Source organism: Sus scrofa, chromosome 15 (genome assembly GCF_054392235.1).
Source record: "Sus scrofa isolate SSC_HxYL_T2T_F1_AM1 chromosome 15, Sscrofa_HxYL_maternal_Yorkshire_Landrace_v2.0, whole genome shotgun sequence".
Lineage (NCBI taxonomy): Eukaryota > Metazoa > Chordata > Mammalia > Artiodactyla > Suidae > Sus > Sus scrofa.
The window spans coordinates 140,709,415-140,734,206 of record NC_139397.1 but is presented as its reverse complement, the minus strand read 5'-3'; the positions used below and the strand labels follow the sequence as shown (position 1 = coordinate 140,734,206).

At 39.9% G+C, this 24,792-nt stretch overlaps 1 protein-coding gene across 1 annotated transcript; it reads left to right on the top strand.

Annotated features, from left to right (window-relative positions):
* The first annotated feature begins 11,830 nt into the window (after positions 1-11,830).
* CCDC195 (coiled-coil domain containing 195) lies at positions 11,831-24,049 on the top strand. The gene is made up of 3 exons (XM_085001317.1): positions 11,831-12,089; positions 18,127-18,373; positions 23,926-24,049. Exons 1-3 carry the CDS (start codon positions 11,831-11,833, stop codon positions 24,047-24,049), a joined length of 630 nt encoding a protein of 209 aa, XP_084857443.1.
* Positions 24,050-24,792: the final 743 nt, after the last annotated feature.

Genomic DNA, 24,792 nt, shown 5'->3' with positions numbered 1-24,792 from the left:
CATACACATACTACTGTAAATAAAATAGGTAAACAACTGAGATCTATTATAGAGTACAGGGAACTATACTCAATATCTTATACTTAATAACCCATAATGGAAAGAATATAAAAAAGAACACACATATATATGTAGTTTTATATATATATGTACATTGAACTGAATCACTTTACTATACACATGAAACAAACATAACATTGTAAATTACCAATACTTCAATTAAAAAAAAAAGAATTGGTAAAACACATGCACCAAAGTAAGACTAACCCAGAAAAAAAGAGTAAACACAAAAAAATTCAAGTATATTCTTAAATTTAATAATCTTATGATAGCAAAAAACAAAGCACGTTTTTTAAAACTAAATTCAAAATAACTATAACAAACAGGAAATGTTTATGTGAAAGTTGCAAACTGCTAGGTTTTTGTAGTGTTCAAGAGGAGGAGAAAAATACTGTATCATTTTTCATATTATTAAATAATATGTAGAAAAATCAATGCTGAGTGTTAAAAGAATAGAAATACAATAGCTTGATTCCAAACCAGAAAAAGAAAAACAAACACATTTTGAGTACTTATTATATGCTAGCCACCGTTCGAAGTGCTTGATGCTATCCTCACAGTCATCCCAGGAGAGAACTGCTTCTGTGGACCATTTCCAGGGCACAGAGAAGTTAGGTAACTGACCCAAGGTCACATTGCTAGGAAGTGATGAAGCCAGAGCTCAAACCCAGAGAGTGTGCTTTCAGAGGCAACATCTTTTCATCTTCGACATCTGTGCAAGGCAAGTTATCAAACCATCTGATGCCAGGGGTCAAGGAGAAAATGGAAGCTGAGAAAAAAAGAATTCAAATAGAGAACAAAAATAGAAATAAATTCAAATATATAAAGAATAACAAAAACTGTAATGGATTTTTAAAAGTGTGTGGTTGGGATATACAAGACAAAGTCTGCCCAGTAGCCTGCAGAGCCCACGTGATCCGGCTCAAGGTTACCTCTCTGACTCTTCATTTTGCATCCATTCAGATCACACTAGCCTCCTCGCTGCCCTCAAACATAGCAAGAATACAGTCCCATCAGTGCTTTGTTCTTTCCATTCACTGTGCTTAAAACCAATTCCCATCAGTTTCTCCCTCCCTTCCCCCCAGGTCACCTTTACAATGACTACCTTCCTACCTGCTCTGCTTTAAAATCAATTTAAATTGAACTCTCACAGCCCTCACCTGGCGTTCTGTGCCCCTTAATTTTTCTCCATACTCCTTGTCTCTTCTCACATGCTTTACATTTTGTCTATTTATTGTGTTTCTTTGCTGTCTTCCTGACTAGAATATATAGTCCATAAGGGTAGGAATTTCTGTCTCTTTTGTTCACTAGCTGATGCCCAGAGTTTTGACCAGGGCTTGGTACACGGTAAGAAGTAAATAAATATTCATTGAATGAATGAATGACGTGATAACAATAGAAATTACCAACTATTTAGAGCGAAATAATAAGGAAACTATTATATAATAAAATCAGTGGAAGACTTGTATGGATAAAACCATAAAACATTCTTGAAGCACTTAGAAGCAGCTCTGTATAAATGTCACAATAAAGATTCAATATAGTAAAGACATCAGTCCTTCCTAATTGATCCATAAATTCCAAAGGGGTGTTTATGAAACTGAAAATACTGGGGCTCAGCAGAGAGGAATCATTTGCAGCTACACAGATATTCTGTGCCAAAGCTTGAATCAGACCACACTCATAGGTTTCATTCCCCTACAGTCATGCTCCTCCGTCCTTCCTCTCTCCTCACCTATGAAATTCTCCTCAGCTAGTCTAATGCTGAGTAAAAGATAGAATAATCAATTGGCAATCTTTAATTTCATTATTTTTTTTTCTTTTTAGAGATGCACCTGCAGCATATGAAAGTTCCTGGGCTAGTGGTCAAATCGGAGCTGCAGCTGCAGCCTACACCACAGCTACAGCAATGCAGGATCAGAGTCACACCTGTGACCTACACCAGAGCTCATGGCAACGCCAGATCCTTAACCCACTGAGGAAGTCCAGGATGGAACCTGCATCCCCATGGATACTAGTCAGGTTCTTAACCCACTGAGCCACAACAGGAACTCCAGCAAACTTTAATTTTAATACCGGATGTTACCAAACTAACATTTATTGAAATCTTACTAACTTCAAGGCACTTAAGAGCATCTATCGTTATAAATTCATTTAATCCGCACAATGACCTATGGCGATAACTGTCCTTGTGTGTCCTTTATAGATAGAGATACAGGCTTAGGAAAGAAGAATAACTTGCTCCCTCAGCTGAAAGTTCATAGAGCCAGATCCTGACAGGATATCTTGCTGGAGGCTTACACTTGGCCCTCACTAAATGTTCAGCAGAGCAAGTTGATCTTGGAAAGCCATATTGTTTTTCTGGTCCTTAGTGACTCCTGGGAAGAAGGACTCTGCCTCTTGGAAGCCACATGTGTTGGAAACCATGAGAATTTATCCATTCCCTCTAACTTGTTTTGTTGGATCTGCACAGGCTATTTGAAAGGTTGGATTTGTTGCCCAACTTTAAAAGCATAAAGATTTCTCATAAAATCTGGATTCCAACTTTTCCTGGAAACAAACAGAGCTAGAGATAGAAACATTAGAGCGATATTTCTTCATGGCGACTGATGGCTGGAACTATGTAGTTGTTGAACCCAGCATACTGTTCATTTATTTTACCTGTCTTTATTTTATGAGTAAGATTTAAACATAAGACAGTGATAGAGTTGAAATTAGGACCTTAGGACCCAGAATATCCACCTTGTCCACTATATTAGTTCAAATTTTGCTCATGTGCTCATTTCTGGGAAGCCTTGAAGTTCGTATTCTCATCGGAAACTCAGCACAGGCCAGTAGTAGGCTATCAGACAATGGAGGTTCCTTCCTGTATCTTTCTCCGTGAAAGTCTCTCCATGCACACAAAGCTAGCCAAGCCAAGATCATCTCACATCTGGCTGGACAGGGAGGCAGATAATCCCTTCCATGTGAGTTGACCCAGGGCACTCTTAAACATCCCTCTCACAGGCTTATCAGCATTTCAGGGAGGCTGTGCCCGTCAAAAACTTTTCATCTCCTCCTTCCTTTCCACATGACTGCTCTGCCACTGTGTGGTACTCAGATGTCAAAAAGACAGCGAGATGGCAGACTGTCAAATCTGCTTCTGAGTCTGGGCTCAGTGCAACAACAGATGCTTCCGGTCACCTGGGAAATCACTCTGACAATAGCTACATATCAAGTTCAAGGTCAAAGTGAATTCTCAGCAAATGCTGCAAAAGTAGAATTTCTAAGCAGCCGTTTAAATAATTTATAACAGCAGGGTGTATGACTGCTTGAAAAATGAAACATAAGATTTCACATAGGTGACATTGTTCTTTTATATCTTAAAGAGGAAGGCAATGGGGTACCGCCACACAGAAGGACACGTGGTTGAGTGGTGATGATGTAGCCAAAATCCCTGAGTTCTCTTCTGACTTTGCCCATCCTCTGTCACTGACTAAAACTGAAGGTTCTGACAGATAAGAGAAGCCACGTGTCAACCCTCCACACCATATTCCAGGAAGGCATGATTTTATGTCCAGAAAAAAAGACATGCTGTGTCATCTGCTTGCGGAGGATGGAAGGAAGGCACTTGATGCCAACTCACCATTCTCTAGAAAGCAGATATTCTAATGCAGTTAATCTTTTTTAAAACTTTATCTTCAGATGCAGAAAGAACCAGGGTTTCCTCCCCACGCCCACAGTGCCCACACTTCCTGGAGGCTGGAGGCATGAGGTTGACTTGCTGATGGAGAAGATCAGGGAATGAGCCATGGGACTACTTAGGGGGAGCATTTTCAAACATGTGGACAGCTGGGCCCAGGGTGCTAAAGCAGAAATGTGCCTGGAGTGTTTATGGAAATAAGAAGCCCATTAAGGCTAGAGCAGAGCAGCATGGTGGAACAGGAGAGGTAGCAGAAGAAGTCAGAGGAGGGTCAACGACTGGGTCACATGAGAAACTATGGTCACTGTGGGGACTTGCCTTCTCTTCCCACTGAGCTGGAGAATCACTGGAGGCTGCCATGCAGATGACTGACTGATGCTGAAGGGTATCTAAGTATGTTTGGAACCACTTGGGCACACAAATCCACTTTTTCAACTGTCAGTTTGATGAAATCTAAATACAGATCAAAGTATTTCCAACAAAAATTTGATATCTGAATTGTGATGGGCTCTCAGTGTAAAACGCATACTGGATTTTAAAGACACCATGAGGAGTTTCCGTCGTGGCTCAGTGGTTAATAAATCCAACTAGAAACCATGAGGTTGAGGGTTTGATCCCTGGCCTTGCTCAGTGGGTTAAGAATCCGGCGTTGCCCTGAGCTGTGGTATAGATCGCAGACACAGCTCAGATCCTGTGTTGCTGTGGCTCTGGCGTAGGCCTGAGGTTACAGCTCCAATTAGACCCCTAGCCTGGGAATCTCCATTTGCCACAGGAGCAGCCCTAGAAAAGGCAAAAAAAAAAAAAAAAAAGACAAAAAATAAATAAGCAAACAAGTAAATAAAGACAGCATGAGAAAAACTATGCAAAATATCTCATTAGCAATTTTTACCTTTGTCTATGGAAATGCTAATATTCTTTTTTTTTTTTTTGTCTTTTTTTTTTGCCTTTTCTAGGGCTGATCCCAAGGCATATGGAGGTTCCCAGACTAGGGGTCTAATGAGAGCTGTAGTCTTGGGCCTACGCCAGAGCCACAGCAACACGAGATCCGAGCCATGTCTGCGACCTACGCCACAGGTCATGGCAACACCAGATCCTCAACCCACTGAGCAAGGCCAGGGATTGAACCCACAACCTCATGGTTCCTAGTCAGATCTGTTAACCACTGAGCCAAGACGGGAAATCTGAATGCTAATATTCTTGAAGGAAAATATTCTTGTGTGAAAAAAACATTAATTTGTTTACTTTTTTAATGTGGCTACTAGAAAATTTGCAATGGTTTGCTGACATTTTATTTCTGTTGAATAGTGCTGTTCAAGAACATTCGTTTTCAAACTTTAGTTAGCATAAGAATAGCCTAGGGAGGAGTTCCCATTGTGGCGCAGTGAAAACAAATCTGACTGTGAGGTTGTGAGTTCGATCCTTGGCCTCGCTCAGTGGGTCAGGGATCTGGCATTTCTGTGAGCTGTGGTATAGGTTGCAAATGCAGCTCAGATCTGGCATTGCTGTGGCTGTGGTGTAGGCTTGCAGCTGAAGCTCTGATTCAACCCCTAGCCTGAGAACCTCTGTTGCGGAAACCGCAAAAACCGTGGCAATGGAAGGAGACAAACGGCACTCGGAGATATGGAAAAGCAAGGTTTATTCAGCACCGGTGCGGGCTCAGAGGAGTCACCTCCAGAGTCTGAGCATCAGGTCTTTGTTCTCAGTAACTTTTATGCACTATATGGTCTTGATTTTCCCATGTAAGCATCCCGGACCTCCCCCATCCCCAAGCAGACAGTGTTCCTCCCTAAGAAACTGAGCGAACAAGGTTACAGAAGCAGAACTGATAAGCCATGTTGGGTACATGATTAGCAGGGCTGCTGGCTTGGACATAGGGCACACAGTTGTGACATTATTACAAGAAGGGTGGCATAGTGATGAGCATAGCTGGAAAGGCTTGCAGCTGCCTTCTTAGCCAAGGGAGGGTTGTTCTTTAGTTAAAACTCTATTTCACCTCCATATGCCATGGCGTGGCCCTAAAAAGAAAAAAAATTAATAAAATAAAATAAAAATAAAAGAGAAAGAATAACCTAGGGAGCATCTTACAATGTGATGTACAAATCTACCGCAAAGGAGTCCCCGTGGGTCTAAGGTTGGGCCCATAGCCCTGCATTTTAAGCAAGTCCCCCCAGGGGATGCTGGAGGAGTCTGAAGACCACTCTTCTATAAATAGGATCCACAGTTTTCATTTCGGTAGTTTAAGAGAAAGACTTAAAATCAGACAGAGAAAGGCAAATATCATGTGATATCACTTATCTGTGGCATCTAATAAAAATGATACAAAAGAACTTATTTAAAAAACAGAAACAAACTGACAGATTTCAAAACCAAGCTATGGTTACCGTAGGTGAAACCATTCAGGGGAGAGAAGAATTGGGAGGGTGAGAAAGACATACACACACTACTGTATAAAATGAGATGATACAAAAAAAAAAAAAAATGAGATGATACATGAGAATGTACTGCATAGCACAGTAAAATCTACCCAATAGTTTGTAATCACCTATATGGGAAAAAAGAATGGGTATATGCATATGTGTGACTGTTCACTTTGCTGTACACTTGAAACTAACACGTTGCAAGTCAACTACACCCCAATAAAATTAAATTAAAACAAAAAAAGAGAGAGAAAGGCTTAAAGTGCCATCAAGGAGTCACGGTGGCAGTGGTCAAGGCTCTTCGACATGCCAACAGCTCCTTGCACTTGCTTCCTCCAGGCTGGATCCTCAAGCAAGTTTCTTGCCTGATTATTACCTGTTAGCTACTGCCATGGTCTTTAGACACTTGTTTCCTCTTGCTGTCTGCATCTCCCAGAGCATACCATTGGAATTCTCCATCCGTCCCACTCACCTTTTCTTCCCCTTTCTCATAAGTCCCAATACTCCATCTACTCCACTGAACAGATGAGTTCCCAAAGCAGAACTCTCAGAGCCCAGGATGTCTCACTACATAAGACATCCATCCACACCCTTCAAAATAAATCATGAGTAATTATAGACTCCATCCTTGCATTTACATAAAAATTTGCTAATTCTGAATACTTTTCACTCATATATCAAAATTTTCATAATTATGACAGCCACTAAAGACTAAAGCTAATTTAATAAGAAAAAAACTCCAGTTCTCACTAGCCATTTGACTTAATCCCCATTTGACATAATCAAACATCAACAAAAAGTCCCCCCAAAAAGTAATGTCAGTTCACTTAAATAAATCTTTCATATTATCTAATTTATTTTTATTATTTTTTCATTGTCTTTCATGTAACTGTTGAATTTTTTTATTATTTTTATGGCCAAACAGGCACCATATGGAAGTTCCCAGGCCAGGGGTCGAATCAGAGCTGCAGCTACCAGCCTATACCACAGCCACAGCAACACAGGATCCAAGCCACATCTATGACCTACACCACAGCTTGCAGCAAAGCCAGATCCTTAACTCACTGATGGAGGCCAGGGATCACACCCGCAGCCTCACAGAGACAATATCAGATCCTTAACCTGCTGCACCACAACAGAAACTCCTGCTGAATTCTTTTTGTTTCAGATAGCATATAAGGATAAATAAAAATCATCCAAAGTCTTACCACACAGAGATAAGAATTATTTTCCTTTCAGGATACTTCCTTCTAATGCTTTATTTTTATTTATTTATTTATTTATTTATTTATTTTTGTCGTTTTGCCATTTCTTGGGCCGCTCCCATGGCATATGGAGGTTCCCAGGCTAGGGGTCAAACTGGAGCGGTAGCCGCAGGCCTACGCCAGAGCCATGGCAACGCAGGATCTGAGCCACGTCTGCAACCTACACCACAGCTCATGGCAATGCCAGATCCTTAACCCACTGAGCAAGGGCGGGGATCGAACCTGCAACCTCATGGTTCCTAGTCAGATTCGTTAACCACTGCACCACGACGGGAACTCCTCTGATGCTTTTTACATGGTTTTGAATTTACTCTTTCATATATACTACTTTTTCACTCTACATTTTCAGGTTCAAAATAGTATTCCATTTTATGGCTTGATCCTATTTTATTTATTCATTCCCCTATTTTGAACATTTAGATGATTTCCAAAGTTTCAGTATGGCAATGAGCATTCTTTTATAAAAATCTTTAAATGTAATTACTCTTTTAAGTAGCATCTATAAGGTAGAATTTAAAGCTCTACAATGAAGAATTTTTAACATATTCTTTTTTTTTTTTTTTTTTTTTTGTCTTTTTACTATTTCTTGGGCCGCCCCTGCAGCATATGGAGGTTTCCAGGCTAGGGGTCGAATTGGAGCTGTAGCCACCGGCCTACGCCAGAGCCACAGCAACACGGGATCCGAGCCGCGTCTGCAACCCTCACCACAGCTCACGGCAAGGCCGGATTGTTAACCCACTGAGCAAGGGCAGGGACCGAACCTGCTACCTCATGGTTCCTAGTCGGATTCGTTAACCACTGCGCCACGACGGGAACTCCTTAACATATTCTTGATACTCATTGATAAATTCTTTATCAAAAAGACATGTCAATGATTAGTCAGTATTTCCATTAATTTTCTTCCTTTTTCATAATCTTTATTAATTTAGGCTTTTCAAAAAAAAGTATTTCATTATTTTAATTGGCAAAATTACTAGTGATGTTGAGCTTTTCCCACATCTTTTGCCATTGCTGCTACTTCTAGGAACCGACTGTAACTTAGTCCTGCCTGCAAATTCATCAATATTTACTGTTTCCATTATTTTAACATTTGCTTCATCCTCTACTTGTTTTCATTATTTTTTATTATTATTATTTTCATTATTTTTATTATTATTTCATTTTTTGTTTATTATTTGCTTTCATACTCTATTTTAATATTTGCTTCATTCTCCATTAAAAAATTTAATAAGACAATGGCCCAACAAATATTTTCCATTTTCGCATGCTTGAAAACTGTTGTCTCCAGGTAATCTTTAGAATGATTTCATCAATTTCTTTTTTTAAAAAAATAATTTTGGCTTTAACTAAACCTATACATTAGAAATTCAATTAAGAATCCCTTAAAATTACAATCCTCTCACCAACAGCATATTTTTCATTCTCTTAAGTTTTCTATCTCAGTAAAATACTGCATTTGCTTCATTATACACCTTACAAACTTTTAAAAAGATAATTTCTGAGGGTTTTTATATGTGTGGACCTATTATCAGTGGAATAATTTACAATATTTTACTCTATAAATAGATAGTGATAGTACTTTGGAAAACTACTGATTTTTAAATGTTTATTTTATAACATACAAGTAGATTACAAAATAAACTTTTTTATTCATTTTCTTGGGCTTTCTAGTTATAAAGTCAAATTGTCAATGAATAATGATAACTATTTTGATAGTTTCAAAAATTATACGAGTTATTTTTTATTTCCTGCTTTGCTGTTCTGCAAATAACTTCAAGAATGGTTTTTACTGCCCATTTTTGTTCTACAGAACACTTTACAGAAGAAGCTATGGCAGCATACTCCAGACTAGTCAGATGCCAGAAGGAGACTGCATTGAGACCTGGTTATCCTAGTTCAAGAGGCCTTCCCAAAAAATGGAAACATATTCAAAAGACAGTGGCCATGATGGACACAAGGTTCATGAACCCACAAGAGATGACAAACACTGAAAAAACTGGAATGTTTATTCTGGTGAGTAGAGACTCATTAGAACATGATGGAACAAGAATTTTCATTAAAGCAAGGCTTAGTGGGAATTCCCATTGTGGCTCCGCAGGAAGGAATCCAACTAGCATCCATGAGGATGTGGATTCAATCCCTGGCCTCACTCAGTGGGGGGTCTGGCGTTGCTGTGAGCTGTGGTGAAGGTCCAAGACACGGCCTGGATCCCGAGTTGCTGTGGCTGTGGCGGAGGCCGGCAGCTGTAGCTCCCATTTGACCCCTAGCCTGGGAACTTCCATATGCCGCTTGTGCAGAGCTAAAAAGCAAAAACCAAAACACAAACAAGGATTAAATTTGTCACATATCCTCTCCAAGGAGGAGAACTAGCAACAAACTACATGGAGGCCAATTTTTGATCAAAGTAAATAACTTTAATTAAAAAGTAAGATTTCTAAATGTGGAGTTCCCCTTGTGGCTCAGTGGTTAACGAATCTGACTAGGAACCATGAGGTTGCGGGTTCCATCCCTGCCCTTGCTCAGTAGGTTAAGGATCTGGCAATGCCGTGAGCTGTGGTGTAGGTTGCAGACACAGCTCGGATCCCGTGTTGCTGTGGCTCTGGCGTAGGCCGGTGGCTACAGCTCCAATTAGACCCCTAGCCTGGGAACCTCCATGTAACTGCCGGAGTGGCCCTAGAAAAGGCAAAAAAAAAAAAAAAAAGTAAGTCATGTACCTTGGCAGGAAGGGGACTCTCCTATAGAAGAAATATTCAACCATAGGGTCAATAGTCCATTGCAGAGATATTGTGGACCAGACTTAAATAGCTGCTAGGTGGTTAGACTCAATTACCTTTAAGATCTATCTTACTCCATACTCCCTATTTCCACAACCACTTAGCCTCTAGCATGCCTGGCACACAATGTTTAATGAAATTCATTTAAATGCAAATAGAAGTAGTATACCAAAACAGCTGCATTGTTTTTTTAGACCAACTTGTTAGTAAACACATCATAAAATTTAAATACCTGTAATAATTCTGGGGAGTTCCCATTGTGGCTCAGTGGAAACAAATCTGACTAGTCCCCCTGAGGACACAGGTTTGATCCAGGCCTCACTCAGTGGGTTAAGGATCTGGCATTGCCTTGAGCTGTGGTGTAGGTCGCAGATGCAGCTCCAATCCCGTGTCGATGTGGCCGTAGCTTAGGCCAGCGGCTATAGCTCTGATTCGACCCCTAGCCTGGGAACTTCCATATGCCATGGGTGCAGCCCTAAAAAGACAAAAATAAATAAATAAATAAATAAATAGCTATAATAATTCTGTATGAATAAAAAAGGAATAATATTTCCTCCAGTCATTTCCATCTACAAGCTTGGATCAATCAGCCTGCCAATCCTAATTAAATAGGATAGGCAAAAAATTTAAAAATCAATATATGTAGAAAACAAAAGGAAATAAATGTTCAGAGAAAACTATCACAATGAAAAATTTTCTAATCATTTTTACCCTATTGCAAAAAAGCACTTATGTTTAAACATTAATTGAATTTCCAAACGGGTACTGCTATCAGAGAATATGCTATCTAAGATTTCTACCTTTCAATCTCAATAAAGAAACCTCTTCAGGAAATTGGTAGTAAAAGCTGTTAACTACTGTATGCTCTTCTCATTCAAGATTAATGTTTAACGTGTATCTTCTTACATTCCCAGAACAGCCCTGGGCAAACACTTTGAAACTAAATAACAGCAAAAATTCTTATAAGATAGAAATCTACTGAAAAGTAATTATATGGTCCTTGACATTATCTTGAGGGATTTAGGGAAGATTATCAACATTTAAATAATCTCACTTCAATTCACATAACTTCCTATGTTAGTTATGCTTATTCAACAAGTGGCAAAATTAATACTTTACCCCCAAATGTATGGAATTATGATACATTGTACAGAGAAGACAAGGCATAATTCTTATGTGTCAGTTCTGATGTGTTTGTGACAGTTGGTGATTCTATGAAATGTTTGATCCCAGAAATAGCAACAGAGAAAAAACTGAGTGGCTGGTAGGATGGTAAGTACATGATAGAAACAAGAAACTCTGTTTCTCACTGGAAATGTTTGGAGTGTCCTCTTCTCTGCAGACATAAAGCAATATTCTGGAACTGGGGTGGATATGAAATGAAAGATGCAAAGAAAAGATCTGTTCTGAAAAACAAAACCCAGAATGAATAAGTCATGGAGATCTTTTACCTCCCTTGACAGCCTAAGTCCCTAGGTGCTGAAAGATGGCATAGAGATGAGTGACATCTATTGTTCAGGAAGGTTTATGGGGGGTCAACCTGTCCCACTGAGTAGATTGTGCATTTGGTTCATGAGCAAATGTTGACCTGTCTCCCCAAAGGAGCAGAACAGAACCACCTGAAAAGAGGCAATGGAAGAGAATATCCCGCTCACGAGGGTTATACAGGACATGCGGGCAGAGATCAACAAGCTGGAGAAAGAGAACCAAGCCCTCCGGATGAAGCTGGCTGCAAGGAGTCAGAGAACCCCAGACTCAGGAGGAGAATCAGGAGATGAAAAAGAAGAGGAAGTTGCAGACCTCAGTAACCTCGAAGATGAGCCCGGACAACCCGCAGCCTTTCATGCAGGTGTTTCCACTGATTCAACCCCAGCTATGAGGGAACACCAAGGTACCAAATGTCCAAAGCTCTTTCGGGCTGTGCCCACCTTTGCAAACATCTCCTACATGGTAGGTTTACTGTGCCTTTCACATAACTGCGTAATTTGGTATGAACAGCGGTGAGTTCCATCTTGTTTCTCCTGGTACATTAGCTTTGAATCCTAGGCAAAGCTTTCTTTCACATATTGAAGCAACCTATTTTAGCAACATTAAAACTATCTCCAGATATTCCTGGGAAGATAAGGATGATAGATTTATAGAAGTCAGTCATATTTCTTTCTTGACTTCAAGCATTTAAGTGATAGAACACTGAATGGGTATGTGGCAAATGGCGTGCTTACTTATTAAGCTAGAACAGGGTTGCAAAGTAGCTAAGCTATGAATATCAGAGTCAGACAAATATAGTTGCCAATATAGTATCTATCACGCATGCCAATTGTCTGACACCCATTAGCTGCTTGACTTAGAGCTGTTATGAGAAATCTTTAACCCTCATTTTGTTCATTTGGAACTGATATAGTACCTATCATGCGTGCTTGTGGTGATTGACTTCAGTGATAAACTCAGTGCTTAGTATAGCATCGGGCAAACACACAATAAATGGCAGATATTGTTCCTTAGCCATGTTTTACAAAAAAAATTACTGTCCTTTATGCACATATGTTCCACAGAATTCAACTTACTATACTGACTGAAGACTAAAAGTCAATGTCTGATACAATCTGAAAAATCAAATCTCTCAGCCTTTTATGGGAAAGAATTTTGACTGAAGACAAAGTCAGAAATTAGGAGAGTGAAAAATATAGCCTACATTTAAATTGTCAGGGCTTGCCTATACACAGTATATTCAAATAAAATTGATATACCTAATTAAATACTCAAAGTATTTAATAATCATTTGTCAAAGGCTTCAGACAATGCCATTTACAGGTGCTGAATAGCTTGGACATGGGACATGTTCTATTTCCAGCTTTTTTTTTTCTGTAGCAGTCTCTCTCTAATATATGACCCTATATTTCAAAGCTGAAAACAGATTCCAATCAAGTTTTTTCCCTCTAAATCTAGATCTAAATTGTTCTGTCTGCTTGTTATTTAGTAAAACTAAAACAGTAACCTATAAGGATGTTAGACCTTCTCCTGGTGGAAAAAGAAGATATGGACATACGTATATATTATAGCTTTGCTCCAGGCTTCCTTCATCTCTGCACTCTTGATGTTTGGACTGAAAAATTCTGTAGGATTCTGTCTTGGACATTGTAGGATGTTTACTTATTTTCCTGGGTTCTAAAAACTAGATGTCAATAGTATCTGCTTCTCCTCCTCCAGTCATGACCATCAAAAGTGTCTTCAGACATTCCAAATGTCACTTGGAGGACAAAATTTCCCTCAGTTAAAAAAACTTCCAAAGGTAAACAACACCCTTTAAAATTTACTTTTCCCGATGCTTATCCCAATGAGAAAGTAAGTTGGGTCTTAGTATATCTTGTATTCTTCTATAGTAAGCATTACACTGTTCAAAGAACAAAGAATATTACCCTTTAAACTCTCAGGGTCTGAATGCCATCAAATGTAAAGGAGGTTTTGAAATTATTGAGATATAAATAAACAATCGATACCACACTTTTTCAGTATCTGAATGGTGGCTTCGATAAGAATACAAGCATTAAGTTTGAAGAGAACTAGTAAAAAACATTTGGTGACATTTTGAGAACTCTTGCCAGTTGCACCAATAATATACAGAATGAAATGTGATTTAAATTTGTGCTTAGAAGCCCAGTTGAGTTACTTCAAAGAGGATATCTATGTGTGTCTTATGTGTGATGTTCTATCATGAAAGTAACTGATGTAAGTAGAAAGAACATTGGCCTCAACTTGAAGCCACCCGGGTTGCAGTCCTAGTTTTCATTTTCTTTTTTTCCTTTTTATGGCTGCACTTTCAGCATATGGAAACTCCCAGGCCAGGGGTTGAATCTGAGCTGCAGCTGTAGCCTATGCCACAGCCATGGCAACACCAGATCCTGAGCCACAGCTTACAGCAATGCTGGATCCTTAACCCACTGAGCCAGGCCAAGGATCAAATCCACATCCTTAGTTTTCCTTTTCTCTCTCTTTTATTTTTAGGGCCACACCCATGGCATATAGAAGTTCCCAGGCTAGGGGTCAAATCTGAGCTGCAGCTGCCGGCAACCTACACCACAGCCACAGCAATGCCAGATCCGACTTGCATCTTTGATCTACACTGCAGCTCACAGGGCAACGTTGGATCCTTAACCCACTGAGAGGGGCCAGAGATGGAACTGCATCCTCATGCATAATAGTCGGGTTGGTCATCACTGAGCCACAACAGGAACCCCCTTCCCTAGTTTTCTAATATTTGGTCAATACTGCGTAGGTCACATGAAATTCCTGATCTTAGCATTCTCATGTAAAACTGAGTGGATTGGATGCCTTCCAAAGCCTATTCCAACTGTAAAATTCTGTGAGTCTATGAATGCAACATGCTTTTATGATAACTCTCCTCATCTGTAAAATGGAGATAGTGATCTAGTGATAGACTCTATTTCTTTTTTTTTCTTGTTTTATTATTTTAATTTTTTCTGCTGTACAGCATGGGGACCAAGTTACTCTTACATGTGTACATTTTTTCCCACCCTTTGTTCTGTTGCAATATAAGTATCTAGACATAGTTCTCAACGCTACTCAGCAGGATCTCCTTGTAAATCCATTCCAAGTTGTATCCAATAACCCCAAGCTCCCAATCCCTCCCACTCCCCTCCTCTCCCCCCAGGCAGCCACAAGTCTTTTCTCCAAGTCCATGATTTTCTTTTCTGTGAAGATGTTCATTTGTGCTGGATATTAGATTCCAGTTATAAGTGATATCATATGGTATTTGTCTTTGTCTTTCTGACTCATTTCACTCAGTATGAGAGTCTCTAGTTCCATCCATGTTGCTGCAAATGGCACTATAGATAGACTCTATTTCATAGGGCTGAGACTATTAAATGAGATAGCACAGGTGAGACTGACTGAACATGAGTTACCTAGTCATAGTTGTCTTCATATCATTGGATAAATCAGAAATATATATTTGACTTGAGTGTAAGGTTTTTATTAGAAGTTTTAGTAAGATAGGAATTCCTATTGTGGCTCAATGGGTTAAGAACCCGACATAGTGTCTGTGAAGCTAGATCCCTGGCCTCACTCAGTGAATTTAGGATCCAATGTTGCTATTCGCTGTGGTGTAGGCCTGCAGCTGCAGTTCAGTCCCTAGCCTGGGAACTTCCATATGCTGCAGGTGCAGCCTTAAAAGAAAAAAAAAAAGGTTTTATTAAGATATTGCCAATATCAATCAAAATTCATACTTGTAACTGAATCATAGGGATGCACGGCGAGAGGACCTTTAGAGATCATCACCTTATTTTATGGTTGAGGAGATATGACCCAGAGAGATTAAGCAATTTGTCTGATCCTCTTTTGGAAACAAAATAATATAAACATATTTTTTGAGAGGGAACAATGTGACATCAGAAAAATGTCTCACTTTAAAAAAGGGAAAAGTTAAAGAGGACCTGGAAGCAAATCGCTTGGAACTGAATTCTCCTGGAAACACTTATAATAGCGCACAGGGTTTTATAGATATGAAATCCAGTCCACGCATTACAGGGATGCTGCCCTCACCCTTTCTGCCCTTCGTAATCTCACCTTGAGTCTATTAGGGAAGAGGCAATTTGCTGCAAAGAAGACCCAAGAAACAACTCTTTACAGGGACCCTCTAGAATTAATTGCTGGCCTCTGATACTCATCAATCTGTTTGTATCCTTTGCTGACAAATAAATTGCATTGGACAGTGATCTTTGAAATTGTGCTAATGACTCAGTGATGCTGTGTTGAATATTCTTTCCCTTTTATTGATCAGCAACTGAAGGATACAGACTATTTGTGACCCAGGAACATAAACAAAGCGACTATTTGCTAATCGATCAAGCTGGAGAATATCCTTTAGCTTGCTGTTATCAATGTAATTTCCTCTGCTGTCATTTCAGTATAAAGAGATTGTTTTACAATCCTCTTAAACAGAAATTTTTATGTTCATCAATAAGTCATAAACCTGTTTTTAGATAATTATCAAAGTGATATGTCATGGCCAAAGGAAATGTTTAAAGATCATTTATGAATATTATTTGCAGTTATTGAACTTAAACTCTTCCAGATTCTTACCTAAAATGTGATCATCTGCTCTTCCAAACTATAAAAAGCCAGGGCAACCTCCACTTTCTGTAATGGCCATATAATTTGCTGTCTGTGTTCTGCAGACATGGGCCACCAAGTTAATAAGAGAAAATTGTGCTCCTCACACTCTCAAAACCTAAACACCATGCAGGGATTTCTTATGTGTTCATGTTAGTTAATAGCAAAGCTGTAATGAGAAAGAATAAAGACTCAACAAACATTCATTAAGTGCTCCAGAAAATGGAAACCAACCCATGAGGTCAGTGTTGTCAGCCCCAAGGTAATAACTAGATGTCTAAGTAGAGGTTGCATCACCAGTCTCAGGTCAGTTTACACAGTGTTGGAAGTGAGAGGCAGAAAAACCATGGCTCCCTAAATTAAAGCTCTTTTAATCAAGGGGGTTTCATTATAAGGAAGGGAGCTATGATTCACCTCAAGAAAAGAGTTTGTTAGAAGACACTTATGGACGGAGATGGAATTGGAAGCCCTCAGAAACCAAAGCCGTAAATCCTCCCATCTCTTTCAGGAGAACTCCTGTCTCCCACACAAGGCATCTTTACTTCCTTCCATGTGTCTGCCTTGCTTTCCTCTCTCATTTAATAGTCATTCTTCATAATGACGGGCCCAAATAAGGCCAACACACGCATTTCGGGCCAGTTGGCGGCAGCCAGTTCAGTTACAGGTAGCCATTCAGGTGATGCGAGACTTGACGGCCACAATCTTCTAGAATGAAGAGGGAGGAAGCCATCTAGAGCTGCATCTCCTGAAGATTCATGTTCTCCCCCTTTTAAAATAGGGTTTGGTTATCACCACATGTCCAGATCTCTGTTTATATTCTGCGGTCTCAGGAAGGTCTTCCCCGACCACATTATTTAAAGAGCCCCCAGATCCGCCCCCCCATTTGTCTCTGTCCCCTGCCCTTTATCAGCCTTATTTGTCTTTGTTATCTGAATTTCATCATGTATTATTTGTTTATCTCCCACGGGCCACCCAGAAGGTTAGCTCTATCTGTGCCAGCAAGAACTTAGTGTTGCTCACTCCCACAACCTAATCTCTTTAACAAAGTGCTTACTTCATGATTAGGGCTCGATTATTTGCAAAATATATCAATCAGTAAATGAATGTCTTCTATGCAAAAAAAATTTTTTTTAAATAGGTTTTTCTTCACAAGTTTCAATAAAGTTTATCAACGCACTATTTTTTATTTTTTGTCTTTTTTGTCTTTTTGCCTTTTCTAGGGCCACTCCCACAGCACATGGAGGTTCCCAGGCTAGGGGTCTAATTGGAGCTGTAGCCGCTGGTCTACACCACAGACACAGCAATGCCAGATCCAAGCCACGTCTGCAGCCTACACCACAGCTCATGGCAATGCCAGATCCTTAACCCACTGAGCAAGGCCAGGGATTGAACCCACAACCTCATGGTTCCTAGTTGGATTCGTTAACCACTGAGTCACAACGGGAACTCCCAACACAATCTTTCAATGTGGATGTCATTAAAGGTAGAATTTTTTTTTTTTTTTTTTGGTCTTTTTAGGGCCGCACCAGCAGCATATGGAGGTTCCCAGGCTAGGCATAGAATAAGAGCTATTATAGGCTTTGGTCTACACCACAGCCACAGCAACTCAAGATCTGAGCTGTGTCTGCAACCTACACCACAGCCCACAGCAACACCAGATCCTTAACCCGCTGATCGAGGCCGGGGATAGAACCCGCGTCCTCATGGGTACTAGTCGGATTCATTAACCGTTGAGCCAAGATGGGAGCTCCAGTTTAAAGGTAGAATTTTTAAACTTGAATTTTGTGTCTCCTTTACAGGCAACGTCATGATTGTTAGACGTTATTCCATTTCCTCACCAATTCACTCGTTAGCTGTGAAGGATCCGTGGAAAGCTGGGAAAAAACATCCAAATCATGGAATTCCAGAAGTTCAAGGAACAGTCAAATCCCTGGCATGTTCTTCAATTAAGAAGCAAGACCATGGAGAAAAGATGTTTGCCCCAGATGTTTTTGCTGGTCATGGTTCCAGCCGAAGAGCCTTTCCCCAGCACGTTTTTGGTTGCAGGTAATGTTCAATCTGCCTGAAGCAGTTGTGAGCTGTGATGGCTACTGAGGACCTTCTAGTGGATAAGCAAGGTCTAATCTAGTGGGAAAAAAATAGAACCAAGTAGGTTATCAGGCCAAAATAACATATCATACTTATGTCTGTTTGGGGAATCAAAAATAAATTTATTTGAGATTAAATCTTACCCTCTAATAGATGCCTCCAAGAAGTGGGAAACAATTGGTTTTCATGTACTCAGCAAGCATTAATGATCATTTTCTGAGCTAGGGGCTGAGGCTCCCAGCTGCTGAAAGGAAAATTCCAAACATTCATCTACTGGCAAAGACACACGAGTAAACTGACCAGGACAATAAGCAGTGTCTCAGGGAGAAGACATAGTTACTTGAGGAGCTGAACACAGAATGCCTCTCTGAGAAAGAACTGTTCTTGTGGGAAAAGGTGCTTGTATGGGCTTTTTTGATGAAAGAAAGAAGAAGGAAAGAAAGAAAGAAAGAAAAAGAAAGAAAGAAAGAAAGAAAGAAAGAAAGAAAGAAAGAGGGAGAGAGAGAGAGGGAGGGAGGGAGGGAGGGAAGGAAGGAAGGAAGGAAAGAGAGAGAGTGAGAGAAAGAAAGAAAGAAAGAAAGAAAGAAAGAAAGAAAGAAAGAAAGAAAGAAAGAAAGAAAGAAAAGAAAGAAAGGAAGGAAGGAAGGAAGGAAGGAAGGAAGGAAGGAAGGAAGAAAGAAAGAAAAAGAAAGAAAGAAAGAAAGGAAAGAAAAGGGAAGGAAGGAAGAAAAAAGAAAGAAAGAATATTTTAGGCATAAGTCAAATAAGCCTAGAAACAAAGAGAAAACTAATATGTTCTGCAAAATACATGAATTGGTATTTAGGGACTTAAGATCAGCCTGGGAATGGGTGGGATTGAGAAAACATTTGAGAGATAGGCTAGGAATCCTTAAGAGGAAAGTTGGCTGGTGGCCCCCGTAGAGGGTAGAGCCAAGGGCTCCTTTGGAACAAGACTCACTGTCAGGCACTAGTCTGTTAGAGCATGACCTCCCCTCCCCCCCACCGTGCATTTCTACCTCGCAGTTCCCAGTGGGATCCCAACTCTTTATCAAGAGTCTGTACACATTTGTCTCTTTTGAATAGAAGGAGGCAAATGAAGAAAAAAAAGAGGGCCTGGTTTCATGGTTAGCTTATCATGGGAAAGAGAAAATGGAATAAATAGGGTCTTTGAGAGAATAAGTGAGTCATCTAATTCAGTAGTCGCAGGAAATCAAATCAGAGGGATAACCATAAGTAATATGGTTACTGCAGGAATTCTCATAAATTTTGGAAAGAGCACTGGACTTCCCACAGGATGTGGGATACAAAGGTTGAGCCAGTTTTATCTGAATGTAAGCAAGCTAAAAACTGTATTCCACTTGTAGAAAGTCCTATTAATAGGAGCAGTAAGAGGAACCTGGATCAGGAAGGACAGGCAAAGACAAGTGGAAAGGCCATCCCAGGAGAGCAAAAAAGACAAGAAAATAAAAATAGAAGAAATCACCACAATGGAGAGAACAAAAAATAGGGGCGTGAAGGAGAATAGAGGATTTAGCGGGATCCGTCATAAAAGGTCTTCCCCGGAATGCTAGAGCTTCATCCAGAGAGTATTGGAAAGCTAATAAAAATAAGGTCTTTGTGAAATTTTCAACAAATACAAACATTCAGAAATTAGTTACAAATGCCGGTGTATTCATCGGTAAGAATGTTGTCATATTTTATTCAGATATTCGATGTATAACGGAGAGAAAGGGCCTGCGTCTCTCTTCCCTTGTCCTCCTGCGCAGTGACTGTTACCATGGGTTTTGTTTCTGTCCTTTCAGTCTATTTTTTATGCTTTCATTAAACTCATTCGTTCATTCAACAAGTACATCTGAAGGGTGTACTGCATGTTAGGTAGGATTCTAGGCACTGCATATACAGAAGGAAACAAAATTATCAAAAGTCCCTGCCAGGGAGTTCCCTTGCGGCTCAGAGGGCTAAGGATCCTGCATTGTCACTGCTTCAGCTCAGGTTGCTGCTGTGGTGCAGGGTCGATCCCTAGCCCCCAACCCCCCCCAAAAAGTGCTGCCAATGAGGAGTTTTTTCCTTTGTAACATGATAATCAATAATCATGAGATACATGAAGTATATGTTATAATTTTAGATAGTGAGAAAAGTAAAGCAATCAAAGGAAAAATGAAGGTTTAGGCGAGCAAGCATTGCTGAAATTTTTCATCTCAGTGGCCAGAAGATACTTAATTATTTGAGTAAAGAAGAGAGACAGGGAGTTCTGGGGAGGAGCGAGCAGTGGGGAGCTGTCCAGGCACTGAGAACGGCAAATGGGAGGGACCTGGGTGGGCCCATGACTGGTGTTTGAGGAAAGGTAAGGAGGTTGGCATTGACTGCAGTGGGTTAAGCAAGCCAGACGGAGAGAGATGAAGGCAGAGAGCTAAGAGTGGCCTCCCGCTCCCTTCCAATGATGCAGGATTTATTTCTAGTGATTTGCGCCACATAACATACTCTTTTCAATTAAAAAATAAAAATAAAAAAAGATTATGTTGGGAGCTCTATTTTGAAAACAATACAGAAAAAGGGGAGGAGTTCCCATCCTGGCTCAGTGGAAACGAATCTGACTAGCATCCATGAGGACGCAGGTTTGATCCCTGGTCTTGCTCAGTGGGTTAAGGATCCGGTGTTGCCATGATCTGTAGTGTAGGTTGTAGACATGGCTTGGATCTGGCGTTGATGTGGCTGTGGTGTAGGCTAGCGGCCCCAGTTCTGATCTGATCCCTAGCCTGAGAACCTCCATGTGCCCCAGTGCAGCCTTGAAAACAACAACAACAACAACAAAGGGGGGGGGGCAGTTTCAAAGTAAATAAAATAATTTAGGCGAGAAATGATTATTTCTTGGCCAAGGGCAATAACCGGATGTAGTTTCTAAACATACTTTGAAGGTGGCGCCAACAAGATTTGTTAACAGAGTAGATGAGACAAGGAAACAAGAAGTGTACCCCCAGCCCTTGTGTCCCAACGGCCATGTGTTTTCACAAAGGGAGGAGGGAAGCAAAGCAGAGATGTGCCATTTGTCTGAATAAAATCATGTACCTATAATATATGGTCATATAAAAGCACGAAAGGTTCATTGTTTTTAAATTGCAAATTACAAAATATAAACTCAATATACAAAGTCAAAAGTATAGGAGTTCCCGTTGTGGCTCAGTGGTAAGAAACTGACTAGTATCCTTGAGGATGATCCCTGGTCTCCCTCAGTGGGTTAAGAATCCGGCATTGCCGTGAACTGTGGTGTAGACCGCAGTCGCGGCTCGGATGTGGCCTTGCAGTGGCTGTGGTGTAGGCCAGCAGCTACAGCTCCAATTATACCCCTAGCCTGGGAACATCCATTTGCCATGGGTGTGGCTCTAAAAAAATTTTTTAAACTAAAAAATAAATTAAAAAGACAAAGTCAAAAGTATACAAAGGAAAATCCTCCGTAATCCCATTACCCAAAAAACTACCACTGAGAATTTACTGGCTATCTTTCCAGGCTTGTGTCTACATAGTGTGTAATCGTGCAGTGCACATATGTTATAACGTTTTCTTTTCTGCACTTAAACCGTTAGAGGCTCACGGACTTACAGTGCTGAGGAATATAGTAGTATTAATTTTCTATGATAGTTTGGGAACCTATCCAATGTTTATAAGGTATTATCTTTCTGAAGCAAAATGTTTTCCAACTTCCAAGCTGCCAATGAATAAACTATTAGAACACAATCCATTTCTAATTTGGAATTTACTTTAATTTGAAAGATTGAGCCAATTGTAGAATGGTGTTAAACCAAGAAAGTCAGCAATGGCTTAAAATCAACAGCTGGCTTGGCATAAAATCCAGTAGATACAGGGAACAGTTGAGTAGGAATTAAGCTTTTTTGTGTAGTCCTTTTTATTTTGTCTTTTACTTTCTCAGGGACTAATTAGTAAAATAACAACTCATTGTATTATTCTTCTGATTTTTTGGTAAATTCATTTGCTTTCTAATAGCTTTTGAAAAGTCTTACAAAGATTTATCAAGAGCCAATTTGTTTGAACTAGCCTTCAGATCAATTAGACATCATACTTAATTTGCTTGCGAACTTTTCTATTAATGTACGAAGAAAGTATTTTACTGAGTAATGCCAAAGTCAATATTTCTAAGAACCAATACTCTCCAGAAACTAGAGACTGAATTTTAATTTTTCCCTAATTTTGACATAGAAACCCAATCTTTTCCTCCCACATTTAAGAAAAACAAATAATCCTCAGGCTGTTGAGGAATTAGGGGATAGGGTCCATATAGATAATTAAACTGAGAAATGCTGTTTCACTGATAGGAGAAAATAGACACGTTTAGATAAATATATTTCTTCTTTTCCTGTAGCAAACTGGTTAAGAAGACAGCCTCTGGAATCAGGCGGCTAAAATCCCAATTCCATCATTGACAAATAGAATGGTCTTGGAAAAGTTAATAGTGTGTCCTATGCTGCAGTTTATTCTTTTGTAAAAAGAGAATCATAATTGCAGTTACCTCATGGTTTTGGTGAAGACTAAATGGGATAGTCAAGTGAATGCTTGCTAAACAGCAGAGCAGTTGTTATTTTATTGATCCCAACATAGGGAGCCATTGGCCTTCCTCCCAAGAGAGGGAAGAGATGTGTTCCCCTAAATGCAGGCCGCTAAATGCCATACACTGAAATTATGGCCTTATCGGATGAGAGGGAGAGAGATCAAAACTAAAGAAAAGGCAATAATTTTTTTTTTCTCTTTTAGGGCCACACCCAGAGCACATGGAAGTTCCCAGGCTAGGGGTCGAATCAGAGCTGCAGCTATTGGCCTGCACCACAGCTCATGGCAATGCTGGATCCTAAACCCACTGAACAGGGCCACAGATTGAACCCACGTCCTCACGGATCCTCATCGGGTTTGCTTCTGCGGAGCCACAACAGGAACTTGCTGCAAAAGCAATCATTTAAACTCTATTCTTTGGGAGCACTTGATCCTGCTTTATGACAAAATTATATACAATATTGTTCCAGGGGAAAGGAGAGGGGGGCAAAATGAAAAGATTTCATCCCTCAGGAAACACTGGGTCATTGCTGTCACTTCTCGCTCCGCTTTATTGTTCAAGTGTGATGGATATTCAGTTAATTCAAAATTCCAAACTGTGGATTGATCTGGATTATAATATAATTGCCTCAAATGTCTGCTTCATTCCAAGTAAAGAGTTTCAATGTACAGGACTTTACCTGAGAGGGCATCGTAGTGCTCAGCTTTAAACAGCAAGCTGATAATCCTCAGACATACAGACCTTCCCTCACTATTCACTGGGTTTAACTCAAAGGCCAATTCTGATCCATTTTCTTGCAATATTGTTGAACTAAACCAAAAAATATATATATATTTAAGGAGAACTTTTAACACTTTAGACACTGTTTGGTGACTTGGAAAAAGTAGTGTTTTGTATAAAGGCTCACTAAAAAGTTGTATTTCTCTCTCCCTTATTCTGCTTTCTTTAGGGACAAGATCAAGACAGTCAGTTTCCTGTTACCCATGAACATGTCTTCATATTCCAAAACTTCAAATTCTTTGAAAGATTCATCAAATCAGACCACAAACCAGCTCAGTACCATTACAGAATAGGATATGCAAGGTGGTGAAATTTAAGAAACAGCTGATTCCCAACATGTGGGAGCACAGAGACCTGGCTGGGTTAATGACCTCCCCTGCAAAGAGCCCTGGCAAGATGCTAAGATACAAAAAATACTCACCATTAGGTCAATGGACTTGGCCAAGACATGGAAGCTATTACTTTATGTTGTTAAATGCTCATGTTGATGTGTGTACAGTGGCTATACTAGTTTCTCTATGCAGCAGGTGAGCAATGAAATGAAATGAAATGAAATTGCATGCTAAGTGCTCAGTATCTGTGTTCTGCTATCACGAAATGCTGTTGTTCCCATTATAAGTGTCACTTTCCAGATGAAACTATAATAAATCTGGGGGGGGGAGTTCTATTCTTGATTAATAAACATAGAAGCAATAGTGATGACCCCAGTAGTTAATTGTGTGTTGATATTTCAGTGGTACAAGCTCACTGGGTTTTTTAATATCCTGTGTTAGTGGCATGTGAACACAGAAGACTCTTGTTGGCTCAGAGTAACTATGGGCTGTCTAATGGCAAAGACACATCCTGGGTGGAAGGAGAGAGAAAGAGGTTCAAATGATAATTACTTAGGGGTTGGAAATCTCATGACTCTGTCAGTTCCTGAACTTCTCATCAAAAGAATATCTCTGCTTCCAGATTTACAGTAATCATATTCTGCTACCCATATACCTTTTAAACGAATAATTATATTAAAATATCCAGAGTGTTAAAATGCAGG